Source organism: Nerophis ophidion, linkage group LG09 (genome assembly GCF_033978795.1).
Source record: "Nerophis ophidion isolate RoL-2023_Sa linkage group LG09, RoL_Noph_v1.0, whole genome shotgun sequence".
Classification (NCBI taxonomy): Eukaryota; Metazoa; Chordata; class Actinopteri; order Syngnathiformes; family Syngnathidae; genus Nerophis; species Nerophis ophidion.
The window spans coordinates 66,253,073-66,268,415 of NC_084619.1; the positions used below are offsets into that span (position 1 = coordinate 66,253,073).

At 40.0% G+C, this 15,343-nt stretch overlaps 1 protein-coding gene across 4 annotated transcripts in view; it reads right to left on the reverse strand.

Moving 5' to 3' along the window:
- The window catches only part of LOC133559645 (collagen alpha-1(XVII) chain-like), a 78,844-nt gene that overhangs the window by 30,825 nt on the left and 32,676 nt on the right, over window positions 1-15,343 (reverse strand). For all 4 annotated transcript variants that reach the window (XM_061911594.1, XM_061911593.1, XM_061911592.1 and 1 more), the window contains 4 exons: window positions 11,813-11,956; window positions 5,427-5,519; window positions 1,131-1,175; window positions 922-1,065 (listed from right to left, as the gene is read on the reverse strand). In XM_061911594.1, coding sequence (XP_061767578.1) covers window positions 922-1,065; window positions 1,131-1,175; window positions 5,427-5,519; window positions 11,813-11,956 — 426 coding nt within the window. The remainder of the gene's footprint in view (window positions 1-921; window positions 1,066-1,130; window positions 1,176-5,426; window positions 5,520-11,812; window positions 11,957-15,343) is intronic.

Genomic DNA, 15,343 nt, shown 5'->3' on the forward strand with positions numbered 1-15,343 from the left:
AACTTTGCGCCTATAACAATCCGGATGGTTATTTTCCTCTTAGTTCCAGAGGACACCACGTCCACAGTTTCCAAATAAAATTTGAAATGTGGACTCGTCAGACCACAGAACACTTTTCCACTTTGCATCAGTCCATCTACAGTGTATATGTTTCTTTTAGGTTTCTTTTCGTAGCTGTATGTAGAAGTGGCTGGTTGCATCAGCTCCGTTACTTTAATGTCTTTCATGTCCTTTGACCCCAGAACAATCTGGATGGTTCTTTTCCTCTTTTCGTCTGGAGGACAGGATGTCTACAGTTTAAAAAAACAATTTGAAATGTGGAGCCGTCAGACCGCAGAATACTTTTCCACTTTGCATCAGTCCATCTTAGATGAGCTCGGGCCCATCGAAGCCGGTGACGTTCCTGGGTGTTGTTGATAAATGGCTTTCGCTTTGCATAGCAGAGTTTTAACTTGCACTTACAGATGTAGCGACCAACTGTAGTTACTGACAGTGGTTTTATTAAGTGTTCCTGAGCCCATGTGGTGATATCCTTTACACACTGATGTCGGTTTTTGATGCAGTACCGCCTGAGGGATCAAAGGTCCGTAATATCATCGCTTACGTGCAGTGATTTCTCCAGATTCTCTGAACCGTTTGGTGATTTTACGGACCGTAGATGGTAAAAATCCCTAAATTCCTTGCAATAGCTCGTTGAGAAATGTTGTTCTAAAACTGTTCGACAATTTGCCTACAAAGTGGTGACCCTCACCCCATCCTTGTTTGTGAATTACTTAGCATTTATTGGAGGCTGCTTTAATACCCAATCATGGCACCCACCTGTTCCCAATTAGCCTGCACACCTGTGGGATGTTCCAAATAAGTGTTTGATGAGCATTCGTCAACTTTCTCTGTCTTTTTTTTGCTTTGAAAGCAGCTCACCCAGTGCAATGAGGCCAAAAAGGAGTCCGAGCAGCAGCAAGAAGAGGAGCAGGAAGGCCAGCAGCCACTTCCACCAGGAGCAACAAGCGTCGGAGCAGCAGCACCACCCTCCGCCCCCGAAGACTCCGCCCTTTCGGCGAATCTCTAATGAGCAGGTGGTTGAAAAGTGTCAGGAAAATGCGATAATACAGAATATGTACGGTACGTACTTGCATGTGTGGCTTGGTCCTTCATTACAACTCCTGACGATCCATCTGCGGAGAAGCATGCAGGTCAGACTGGAAGCCATGGAGCAGTGTTTTTCAACCACTGTGCCGCAGCCGTGGGAGATTATCTAGTTTCACCTATTTGGGTTGAATATATTTTTTTGCAAAGCAGTAATTATAGTCTGCAAATGATGTGTTGTTGTTGAGTGTCGATGCTGTCTAGAACTGGGCAGAGTAACTCTTCCATATCAGTAGGTGGCAAAGAAGACAAAAACAGAATGCTGGACGACAGCAAAGACTTACTGTGGAGCAAAGACGGCGTCCACAAAGTACGTCTAAACATGACATGACAATCAATCAGTAGGTGAAAAACGGTAGCTAATTGCTTTGTAGATTTCGGAAACAGCGGTAGGCAGTGTGCAGGTAAAAAGTTGTCTAATGCTTTAACCAAAAATAAACAAAAGGTGAGTGCCCCTAAGAAAAGGCATGGAAGCTTAGGGAAGGCTATACAGAACAAAACTAAAACTGAACTGGCTGCAAAGAAGACAAAAACAGAATGCTGGACGACAGCAAAGACTTACTGTGGAGCATAGACGGCGTCCACAAAGTACGTCTAAACATGACATGACAATCAATCAGTAGGTGAAAGCCGGTAGCTAAATGTTTTGTAGATTTCGGAAACAGCGGGAGGCATGGTGTAGGTAAAACGGTGTCTAATGCTTAAACAAAAGGTGAGTGCCCCTAAGAAAAGGCATGGAAGCTTAGGGAAGGCTATGCAGAACAAAACTAAAACTGAACATGCTGCAAAGAAGACAAAAACAGAATGCTGGACGACAGCAAAGACTTACTGTGGAGCAAAAACGGCGTCCACAAAGTACGTCTAAACAAGACATGACAATCAATCAGTAGGTGGCAGCCGGTAGCTAATTGCTTTGTAGATTTCGGAAACAGCGGGAGGCAGTGTGCAGGTAAAAAGTTGTCTAATGCTTAAACCAAAAATAAACAAAATGTGAGTGCCCCTAAGAAAAGGCGTGGAAGCTTAGGGAAGGCTATGCAGAACGAAATTAAAACTGAACTGGCTGCAAAGAAGACAAAAACAGAATGCTGGACGACAGCAAAGACTTACTGTGGCGCAAAGACGGCGTCCACAAAGTACATCCGAACATGACAATCAACAATGTCCCCACAAAGAAGGATAATGAAGAAGTCTTGATTGTAAAACCAAAGCAAGTGCGGTGAATAGTGTTCAAGGAAGACATGAAACTGCTACAAGGAAACACCAACAAAAGAGAAAAAGCCACCAAAATAGGAGTGCAAGACAAGAAGTAAAACACTACACAGGAAAACTGCAAAAAAGTGAAAATAAGTCAGGGTGTGATGTACACAGTACACCTACTTTGAGACAAGAGCTATAGTGATTCATGCTTGCTTATGCTTTAAAGCAGGGGTCACCAATCTTTTTGGAACCAAAACCTACTTCTGGGGTACTGATTAATGCGAAGGGCTACCAGTTTGATACACAATTAAATCAATTGCCAGAAAAAGCCAATTTGCTCAATTTACCTTTAACTCTATGTTATTAATATTTAATGATATTTATCTTTGTGGAAACACTGATCATCTTAATGATTTCTCACAATAAATATATATTTTTGATGACATGTTTTAAATAGGTTAAAATCCAATCTGCACTTTGTTAGAATATATAACAAATTGGACTAAGATATATTTCTAACAAAGAAAAATCATTATTTCTTTTAGATTTTCCAGAATAAATTTTTTTAAAAGAAATTCAAAATACTTTCAAATAAGATTTAAATTTGATTCTACAGATTTTTTAGATTTGCCTTAATCATAATAAGTTTGAAGAAAAAATTCACAAATATTTTTCGTCAAAAAACAGAAGCTAAAATGAAGATTTAAATTAAAATGTATTTATTATTCTTTACAATAAAAAAAACATTTTTACTTGAATTATTGAAATTGTCAGGAAAGAAGAGGAAGGAATTTAAAAGGTAAAAAGGTATATGTGTTTAAAAATCCTAAAAAAAAATTTTAAGGTATTTTTTTCTCTAAAATTGTCTTTCTGAAAGTTATAAGAAGCAAAGTAAAAAAAAATAAATGAATTTATTTAAACAAGTGAAGACCAAGCCTTTATAATATTTTCTTAGATTTTCAAAATGTTATTTGAGTTTTGTCTCTCTGAGAATTAAAAATATCGAGCAAAGCGAGACCAGCTTGCTAGTAATTAAATACAATTTAAAAAATAGAGGCAGCTCACTGGTAAGTGCTGCTATTTCAGCTATTTTTAGAACAGGCCAGCGGGCGACTCATCTGGTCCTTACGGGCGACCTGGTGCCCGCGTTGGTGACCCCTGCTTTAACGTCATATCCAACAATTGCGACAATGACTTTTTACTGTCAACTAAGTTCCATCCATCTTTTTCCGCTTATCCGTGGTCGGGTCGCGGGGGCAACAGCCTAAGCAGGGAAACCCAAACTTCCCTCTCCCCAGCCACTTCGTCTAGCTTTTCCCGGGGGATCCCGAGGCGTTCCCAGGCCAGCCGGGAGACATAGTCTTCCCAACGTGTCCTGGGTCTTCCCCGTGGCCTCCTACCGGTTGGATGTGCCCTAAACACCTCCCTAGGGAGGCGTTCGGGTGGCATCCTGACCAGATGCCCGAACCACCTCATCTGGCTCCTCTCAATGTGGAGGAGCAGCGGCTTTACTTTGAGTTCCTCCCGGATGACAGAGCTTCTCACCCTATCTCTAAGGGAGAGACCCAAACTCATTGGGGCCGCTTGTACCCGTGATCTTATCCTTTCGGTCATGACCCAAAGCTCATGACCATAGGTGAGGATGGGAACGTAGATCGACCGGTAAATTGAGAGCTTTGCCTTCCGGCTCAGCTCCTTCTTCACCACAACGGATCGGTACAACGTCCGCATTACTGAAGATGCCGCACCGATCCGCCTGTCGACCTCACTATCCACTCTTCCCCCACTCGTGAACAAGACTCCTAGGTACTTGAACTCCTCCACTTGGGGCAGGGTCTCCTCCCCAACCCGGAGATGCCATTCCACCCTTTTCCGGGCGAGAACCATGGACTCGGACTTGGAGGTGCTGATTCTCATTCCGGTCGCTTCACACTCGGCTGCGAACCGATCCAGTGAGAGCTGAAGATCCCGGTCAGATGAAGCCATCAGGACCACATCGTCTGCAAAAAGCAGAGACCTAATCCTGCGGTCACCAAACCGGAACCCCTGAACGCCTTGACTGCGCCTAGAAAGTCTGTCCATAAAAGTTATGAACAGAATCGGTGACAAAGGACAGCCTTGGCGGAGTCCAACCCTCACTGGAAACGTGTTCGACTTACTGCCAGCAATGCGGACCAAGCTCTGACACTGATCGTACAGGGATCGGACCGCCACAATAAGACAGTCCGATACCCCATACTCTCTGAGCACTCCCCACAGGACTTCCCGAGGGACACGGTCGAATGCCTTCTCCAAGTCCACAAAGCACATGTAGACTGGTTGGGCCAACTCCCATGCACCCTCAAGAACCCTGCCGAGAGTATAGAGCTGGTCCACAGTTCCACGACCAGGACGAAAACCACACTGTTCCTCCTGAATCCGAGGTTCCACTATCCGGCGTAGCCTCCTCTCCAGTACACCTGAATAAACCTTACCGGGAAGGCTGAGGAGTGTGATCCCACGATAGTTGGAACACACCCTCCGGTCCCCCTTCCTAAAGAGAGGAACCACCACCCCGGTCTGTCAACTAAATTACGTTTTTTAATGATTTCTGCTGAGGTGGTTCAGGCATTTGGTCAGGATGCCACCCGAACGCCTCCCTAGGGAGGTGTTTAGGGCACGTCCAACCAATAGGAGGAAGACCCAGGACACGTTGGGAAGACTATGTCTCTCGGCTGGCCAGGGAACGCCTCGGGATCCCCCGGGAAGAGCTACACAAAGTGGCTGGGGAGAGGGAAGTCTGGGTTTCCCTGCTTAGGCTGTTGCCCCCGCGACCCGACCTCGGATAAGCGGAAGAAGAAGGATGGATGGATGGATGGAATGATTTCTGCTGGTGGTGTGCCTCCACATTTTGTCAACACAAAAAATGTCATCAAAAAATTACCATAAATTGAAAAACGTATTGGGGTGTTGCCATCTAGTGGTCAATTGTGCAAAATATGTACTGTAAGGTGCAAACTACTAATTACAAGTTTCAATCAATCAATGTGCCTCGGCTCAAAAAAAAAAGGTTGAAAAAGGGTGCAGACGTGGCGGTGACTCACAGTAAGTGTTTCCTCCCGCCGCCTTCAGCTGAGACGCCTCGCTGAAGCTGCTGATGATCTTCTCCTTCTGCAGGGAGTCACCTGACACGGAACCTGCAACAGGCCACGCCCTCTTCAGCGGCAACTCGGACATGGGACAAAAACCTCACTCGACACTTTTATTTGTTTCGTGTTCGAAAAAGGAGCAGGAAGAACGTGTTCTATCTGCACTTCTGTTAAAATGTAATAATCACTTATTCTTCTCTTCTTTGGTACTCGACATTAGTTCTGGATGATACCCAGTCGTGGTGTTGGGAAAAAATTGATTCGAATGCGTTGTGCGATTCAGAATCGATTCTCATTTTTTTTTAAATCTATTTTTTTTTTTTTTATCAATCCAACAAAACAATACACAGCAATACCATAACAATGCAATCCAATTCCAAAACCGAACCTGACCCAGCAACACTCAGAACTGCAATAAACAGAGCAATTAAGGAGACACAAACACAACACAGAACAAACCAAAAGTAGTGAAAACAAAAATGAATTATATCAATATTAATTATCATTTCAGCATAGCAGCGATTAAAAAAAATCCCTCATTGACTTTATCATTAGACATTTATGAAAATTAGGGATGCACCGATTAATCGGTAACCGAATATATGTGTGACGCAATTTTTTGACGCAATCAACCAACGCGCAGTGACGCGGTGACGTTGGGATATGTTGTGTACCTGTATAAGTGTATGAGGTTACAAGCACACACTTAATTGAGATTTAGTGGGGCCTCTGTTTACATTATTAGCCTGTTGTGTAGGATACCTGTGTAAGTGTATGAGGTTACAAGCACACACTTAATTGAGATTTACTTAAGCCTTCTGTTTACATTATTAGCCTGTTGTGTAGGCTACCTGTATAAGTGTATGAGGTTACAAGCATACACTTAATTGAGATTTACTTAAGCCTTCTGTTTACATTATTAGCATATCTACTGTGGCTAAGCAGACTTTTGCCAAAAGGACAATAATTCATTTGTTGTGGGTTTATCCACTGTAATGCACTTTATTTTTTTTTTGGAATGCATGTTTTGTTTGAAGGCCTAATATAAATGAAAAACTGTGCTTTTTTTGAAAAGCAAAGACTACTGGAATATTAAAAAAAATGTCAATATTCAATAAAAAATGACTTTATTTGAAAAACATGTCTAAATATTTATTCTAGGCTATTTATGCAATATTTAAAAAATGGTGAAAAACTGCATTCATTATTCGGTATTCGGCCAAGCGTTTAAATTGTATTCGGCTTCGGCCACAAATTTTCATGTCGGTGCATCCCTAATAAAAATTTTAAAAAAGTTTCACAGTGGCTTACACTTGCATCGCATCTCATAAGCTTGACAACACACTGTGTCCAATGTTTTCACAAAGATAAAATAAGTCAGATTTTTGGTTTGTTTAATAGTTACAAAAAAATAACATTGTTGCAATCAGTTGATAAAACGTTGTCCTTTACAATTATAAAAGCTTTTTTAAAAAAAAATAAACTACTCTGCTAGCACAGTGGTTCTCAAATGGGGGTACGTGTACCCCTGGGGCTAAGTAAGATTTTTCAAAAATATTTTAAAAATAGCAACAATTCAAAAATCCTTTATAAATATATTTATTGAATTAAAGCTGCAAGCAGCGTTGGCCGAGCCCGCCTTTGGCTGCTGCCGCCGAGACTCAAGCCCTGGTCTTAGTCAGACCCACATAGAAGTTTTTTTATTCATGTCTACGACATTCCTAACAGAAGTTACAAGCAGTTTTGTCTGTGTTTTTTTTAGGGGGCGCTAGAGCGCACTTTTGATTTTTGGGGTTTGGTTTTTTATTAGATGGCAATTTTCGCCAGTCCTAATGTGTGTGTAAAATTTGGTGAGTTTTGAAGCATGTTAAGGGGGTGAAATTACAGATCGTTTTTTCTGGATGTTGTTGATAAATGGCTTTCGCTTTGCAAAGTAGTGCTTTAACTTGCACCTTAAAGCATTTTAAGGGGGTCAAATTACAGCTCAAAGAGGCAAAAATTACATTTTTTAGGAAAATTTGCGCAGGTTTTTTTGATGGAGCGTAAAATCTAAACCGGAGCAGTAATCAAAACTCTTTTGATAACTTTTAATTAGAAGGGTTCAAACTCTCTTGTGTGCGAGTTTGAAGCTGAAAGGACAAACACGCTCAGAGGGGATAACGTTTGAAAAAGGTGACGGGTGTTTACAAAACTTTTATTTTGAAGGGGTAATTTTTAACTTCCTGTTGATTTTTGCTGAAGGATGTTGATCATTAAAATGTAGGTCTAAGTCAGACCTACATGGAGGTTTTTGTTTCATGTCTTTCCGACATTCCTACGGGAAGTTACAAGCAGTTTTGTCTGTGTTTTCTTCCTAGGAGCAGTTTTTTCTGTGTTTTGGGGTTTGGTTTTTTCATTATATCGCAATTTTTGCCAGTACTGATGTGTGTGCCAAGTTTGGTGAGTTTTGAAGCATTTTAAGGGGGTCAAATTACAGCTCAAAGAGGCAAAAATAGCATTTTTTGCGAAAATTTTGCTTTGAAGGGTTTTTTCCCAACTTCCTGTTGATTTTTGCTATAGAAGTTTGAATTGGGAAATGTAGGTCTAAGTCAGACCTACATGGAGGTTTTTGTTTCATGTCTTTCCGACATTCCTACGGGAAGTTACAAGCAGTTTTGTCTGTGTTTTCTTCCTAGGAGCAGTTTTTTCTGTGTTTTGGGTTTGGTTTTTTTCATTATATCGCAATTTTTGCCAGTCCTGATGTGTGTGCCAAGTTTGGTGAGTTTTGAAGCATTTTAAGGGGGTCAAATTACAGCTCAAAGAGGCAAAAATAGCATTTTTTGCGAAAATTTTGCTTTGAAGGGTTTTTTCCCAACTTCCTGTTGATTTTTGCTATAGAAGTTTAAATTGGGAAATGTAGGTCTAAGTCAGACCTACATAGAGGTTTTTGTTTCATGTCTCTACAACATTCCTAACGGAAGTTACAAGCAGTCTGTTGTGTTTTTTTCCTAGGGGGCGCTAGAGCGCATTTTTGATTTTTGGGGTTTGGTTTTTTTTATTAGATGGCAATTTTCGCCAGTTCTGATAAGTGTGTGAAATTTGGTGAGTTTTAAAGCATGTTCAGGGGGTCAAATTACAGTTCAAAGAGGCGTCGGAATAATAATAAATAAAGAATAATAATAAAACGCACGAAAAACAATAGGTCCTTTGGCAATGGGCCATGCGGGCCCTATAGTTCAAAGAGGCGTCGGAATAATAATAAATAAAGAATAATAAAACACTGAAAATCTGCTCCTAGGAAGAAAACACAGACAAAATTGCTTGTAACTTCCGGTAAGAATGTCAGAGAGACATGAAACAAAAACTTCTATGTAGGTCTCGCTTAGACCTACATTTCATAGATTGACAACCCCCAACAAAAATCAACAGGAAGTTTGCAATGCCCCCTTCAAAACAAAAGTTTTGTAAAAACCGGTCACCTTTCTTCAAACATTATCTCCTCTGAGTGCGTTTGTTGTTTTGGCTTCAAACTCGCACAGGAGAGATATTGAACCCTTCTGAATAGAACAGAGTTTTGATAAGTTCTCAGGTTTTGATTTTACGCGCCTTCAAAGAACCCCTGTGCAAAGTCTCCTAAAAATGTCATTTTTGCCTCTTTGAGCTGTTATTTGACCCCCTTAAAATGCTTCTAAACTCACCAAACTTGACACACACATCAGGTCTGGCAAAAATTGCGATCTGATGAAAAAACCTAACCTCAAAACTCAAAATTGCGCTCTACCGCCCCCCTAGGAATACAACATGGACAAACTGCTCCTAGGAAGAAAACATAGACAAAACTGCTTGTAACTTCCGGTAGGAATGTCAGAGAGACATGAAACAAAAAACACTATGTAGGTCTCACTTAGACCTACATTTTAATAATTAACATACTCTAGCAAAAATCAACAGGAAGTTTGATATTTTCACTTCAATACAACAACTGCATTACTTTCACAATGAATTAGATTCTCAAAATATTGGCTCCAAGGCGTCTTCTAACGCTTATCCGGCCGTGGGTCTCGGGGGCAGCAGCCAAAGGCGGACCCGACCAACGCTGCTTACAGCTTTAATTTATAATTGAATCACTTGTTTACTTTTCAACAAGTTTTTAGTTATTTTTAAATATTTTTTTTCCCCAAATAGTTCAAGAAAGACCACTACAAATGAGCAATATTTTGCACTGTTATACGATTTAATAAATCAGAAACTGATGACATAGTGCTGTATTTTACTTCTTTATCTCTTTTTTTTCAAACAAAAAGGCTTTGCTCTGATTAGGGCAGGGGTAGGGAACCTATGGCTCTAGAGCCAGATGTGGCTCTTTTGATGACTGCATCTGGCTCTCGGATAAATCTGAGCTGACGTTGCTTAACACGATAAGTAATGAATAATTCCACTGGTAATTACAGTGTTAAAAATAACATTCAAAATATAAAACATTGTCATGCTTTTTTATGTTCAAAAAGTTGCATTAATGGTAAGAAGTGCATGAATAAAACGTTAATTATTGGTCAGTTTGCTGGAAGTTTCCCGGAAGAGTTAGTGCTGCAAGGGGATCTGGGTATTTATTCTGTTGTGTTATGGTGCGGATGTTCACCCGAAATGTGTTTGTCATTCTTGTTTGGTGTGGGTTCGCAGTGTGGCGCATATTTGGAACAGTGCTAAAGTTGTTTATACAGCCACCCTCAGTGTGACCTGTATGGCTGTTGACCAAGTATGCTTGGCATTCACTTGTGCGTGTGTGTGTGTGTGTAAAAATCTCTCTTAAAAACATACTTGTATTCCTTGGCTTTTAACACTAAGTCAGGGGTGTCGAAATCAAATACAGAGTGGGCCAAAATTTTAAAGGGAACAAAGCCGTGGGCCAAGGTTGAACAAATTACCTTTTAATAGGGACCCAAACAAGTTTTGCATGAAATATTGAACAAGCAAGGCTTATATAACTTTAGTGACATGCAAAATCCAGTTTCAAATAATAATAATAAAAATTAAAAAAACATCAATGGCATATCAAATAAAATTTAAATAAAAATGTTATGCCTTTTTTTCTATTTGCAATCTTCTGAGGTAAATATCAAATGTTTTCCACAGGCTAATAATACATTTGAAAATAAAATAACAATAATGAATGAACCAAACATTCAAGCCTTGAAGTAGCAAGAGAAAATGCATGAATAAAACGTTAATTATTGGTCAGTTTGCTGGAAGTTTCCCGGAAGAGTTAGTGCTGCAAGGGGGTCTGGGTATTTATTCTGTTGTTACCGTGCGGATGTTCACCCGAAATGTGTTTGTCATTCTTGTTTGGTGTGGGTTCGCAGTGTGGCGCATATTTGGAACAGTGCTAAAGTTGTTTATACGGCCACCCTCAGTGTGACCTGTATGGCTGTTGACCAAGTATGCCTTGCATTCACTCGTGTGTGTAAAAATCTCTCTTAAAAACATACTTTTATTCCTTGGCTTTTAACACTTAAGTGATATCCATCCTGCAATGGCGCCCCATTACACACCTGCTGTGAACCTGTTTTTATGTTTTATTTATTTATGTATTTTTTTATCATGTTCTGTTTGTGTTGTGTTGTTTGCTCAGTCTTGGTATTATCTTTTAACCTGTCCATTGTACGGCACTTTGGCTCAGCCCTGTGGTCAATTTTAAGTGTGCTTTATAAATAAAGTTGATTTGATCTGTATCCAGTGATTATATCATAAAGTTATTCTCCATTTAACTTCACCAGTTTTAGATTATTTTTATTCAAAATCGCTGAATTTCCACATTTGCCGTTCAAATACTGGGAATTACTTCAAATCAAATCAAATTTATTTATAAAGCACACTGATAATAATACGTGTAATTTATTTATACTATACTATACTAGCTAAAGTACCTGCTACATTAAGTTAAAGTACCAATGATTGTCACACACACACACACTAGGTGTCCTCTGCATTTGACCCATCCCCTTGTTCACCCCCTGGGAGGTGAGGGAATCATTTTTGGTGATTTAACCCCCAATTCCAACCCTTGATGCGGAGTTCCAAGCAGGGAAGAATGCTGGTATGAGCTTTTAAACACAACCCGTTAACTGCTGCCAATCAAATGGTGAATAAGACACTCTATAGGGTTCATATGTTTATATATCTGACTGTGATGAAGTCAGTGCCTCACCAGCCATGAAACTCACCGCACGTCACTGATGAGACCACACATGTATCTACACTTCTGTTAAAATGTAATAATCACTTCTTTGATACCTTGATATTGTTTATATCAGCACCCACACGTCTGTTGTGGTTATTGTTGTTGTGATGAATAATTGACTCACCTCCACCTGCAGTCCTGGTGAACTGCTTGCCGCTGTCCTTGGCCAGAACCAGCGTCTCCGTCTCCCTCCTCCCAGACAGGTTCTCCTTGTCCGTGTTGACAAGAGTGTAGTCTCTGTACGCGTCCTCGTTCTGGGATCTAGTGGCTGCAGACACCGTAGAACACAAGATCAGGAAGTAGAAGAGCGTAGAACACCAGATTAGGTAGAACACAGGATCAGAAAGTAGAAGACTGTAGAACACCAGATTAGGTCGAATAGATGATCAGGAAGGAGAAGACCGTAGAACACAAGATTAGGTAGAACACAAGATCAGGAAGTAAAAGACCGTAGAACACTAGATTAGGTCGAACACAAGATCAGGAAGTAAAATACGTAGAACACAAGATTGGGTCGAACACAAGATCAGGAAGTACAAGACCATAGAACACAAGATCAGGAAGTAGAATACGTAGAACACCAGATTAAGTAAAACACAAGATCAGAGAGGAGAAGACTGTAGAACACAAGTCTAGGTAGAACAAAAGATCAGGAAGTAGAAGACCATATAACACAAGATCAGGAAGTAGGAGACCATAGAACACAAGATTAGGTAGAATACAAGATCAGGAAGTAGAAGACCAAAGAACAAAAGATCAGGAAGTAGAAAACCATATAACACAAGATCAGGAAGTAGAAGACCGTAGAACACAAGATCAGGAAGTAGAAGACCAAAAACAAAAGATCAGGAAGTAGAAGACCATATAACACAAGATCAGGAAGTAGAAGACCGTAGAACACAAGATTAGGTAGAATACAAGATCAGGAAGTAGAAGACCAAAGAACACAAGATCAGGAAGTAAAAGACCATAGAACACAAGATTAGGTAAAATACAAGATCAGGAAGTAGAATACGTAGAACACTAGATTAGGTCGAACACAAGGTCAGGAAGTAAAATATGTAGAACACAAGATTAGGTCGAACACAAGATCAGGAAGTACAAGACCATAGAACACGAGATCAGTAAGTAGAATACGTAGAACACCAGATTAGGTAAAACACAAGATCAGAGAGGAGAAGACTGTAGAACAAAAGATCAGGAAGTAGAAGACTATATAACACAAGATCAGGAAGTAGGAGACCATAGAACACAAGATTAGGTAGAATACAAGATCAGGAAGTAGAAGACCAAAGGACAAAAGATCAGGAAGTAGCAGACCATATAACACAAGATCAGGAAGTAGAAGACCGTAGAACACAAGATTAGGTATAATACAAGATCAGGAAGTAGAAGACCAAAGAACACAAGACCAGGAAGTAGAATACGTACAACACTACATTAGGTCGAACACAAGATCAGGAAGTACAATACGTAGAACACAAGATTAGGTTGAACACAAGATCAGGAAGTACAAGACCAAAGAACACAAGATCAGGAAGTAAAAGACCGTAGAACACAAGTTTAGGTAAAATACAAGATCAGGAAGTAGAATACGTAGAACACTAGGTTAGGTCGAACACAAGGTCAGGAAGTAAAATACGTAGAACACAATATTAGGTCGAACACGAGATCAGGAAGTACAAGACCATAGAACACAAGTTTAGGAAGTAGTATACGTGGAACACCAGATTAGGTAAAACACAAGATCAGAGAGGAGAAGACTGTAGAACACAAGATTAGGCAGAACACAAAATCAGGAAGTAAAAGACCGTAGAACACAAGATGAGGAAGTAAAAGACCGTAGAACACAAGATTAGGTAGAATACAAGATCAGGAAGTAGAATATGTAGTACACAAGATTAGGTAGAATACAAGATCAGGAAGTAGAATACGTAGAACACTAGATTAGGTCGAACACAAGATCAGGAAGTAAAATACGTAGAACACAAGATTAGGTCGAACACAAGATCAGGAAGTACAAGACCATAGAACACAAGATCAGGAAGTAGAATACGTAGAACACCAGATTAGGTAAAACACAAGATCAGAAAGGAGAAGACTGTAGAACACAAGTTTAGGTAGAACAAAAGATCAGGAAGTAGAAGACCATATAACACAAGATCAGGAAGTAGAAGACCGTAGAACACAAGATTAGGTAGAATACAAGATCGGGAAGTAGAAGACCAAAGAACACAAGATCAGGAAGTAGAATACGTAGCTCACAAGATTAGGTCTAACACAAGGTCAGGAAGTATAATACGTTGAACACAAGATTAGGTCAAACACAAGATCAGGAAGTACAAGACCATAGAACACAAGATCAGTAAGTAGAATACGTAGAACACCAGATTAGGTAAAACACAAGATCAGAGAGGAGAAGACTGTCGAACACAAGATTAGGTAGAACACAAGATCAGGAAGTAGAAGACCGTAGAACACAAGATTAGGTAGAATACAAGATCGGGAAGTAGAAGACCAAAGAACACAAAATCAGGAAGTAGAATACGTAGTTCACAAGATTAGGTCGAACACAAGATCAGGAAGTACAAGACCATAAACACAAGATCAGGAAGTAGAATACGTAGATCACCAGATTAGGTAAAACACAAGATCAGAGGGGAGAAGACTGTAGAACACAAGATTAGGTAGACCAAAAGATCAGGAAGTAGAAGACCATATAACACAAGATCAGGAAGTAAAAGACCGTAGAACACAAGATTAGGTAGAATACAAGATCAGGAAGTAGAATACGTAGCACACAAGGTTAGGTCAAACACAAGATCAGGAAGTAGAATACTTAGAACACAAAATTAGGTCCAACGCAAGATCAGGAAGTACAAGACCATAGAACACAAGATCAGGAAGTAGAATACATAGAACACAGATTAGGTAGAACACAAGATCAGGAAGTAGAAGACCATAGAACAAAAGATCAGGAAGTAGAAGACCGTAGAACACAAGATTAAGTAGAACACAAGATCAGGAAATACAGAACCATAAAACACAATATCAGAAAGTATAATACGTAGATCACCAGATTAGGTAAAACACAAGATCAGAGAGGAGAAGACTGTAGAACACAAGATTAGGTAGAACAAAAGATCAGGAAGTAGAAGACCATATAACACAAGATCAGGAAGTAGAAGACCGTAGAACACAAGGTTAGGTAGAACACAAGATCAGGAAGTAGAATACGTAGCACACAAGGTTAGGTCAAACACAAGATCAGGAAGTAGAATACATAGACCACAAAATTAGGTCCAACACAAGATCAGGAAGTACAAGACCATAGAACACAAGATCAGGAAGTAGAATACATAGAACATCAGATTAGGTAGAACACAAGATCAGAGAGTAGAAGACTGTAGAACACTAGATTATGTAGAACACAAGATCAGGAAGTAGAAGACCATAAAACAAAAGATCAGGAAGTAGAAGACCGTAGAACACAAGATTAAGTAGAACACCATAAAACACAAGATCAGGAAGTAGAATACGTAGATCACCAGATTAGGTAAAACACAAGATCAGAGAGGAGAAGACTGTAGAACACAAGATTAGGTAGTACAAAAGATCAGGAAGTAGAAGACCATATAACACAAGATCAGGAAGT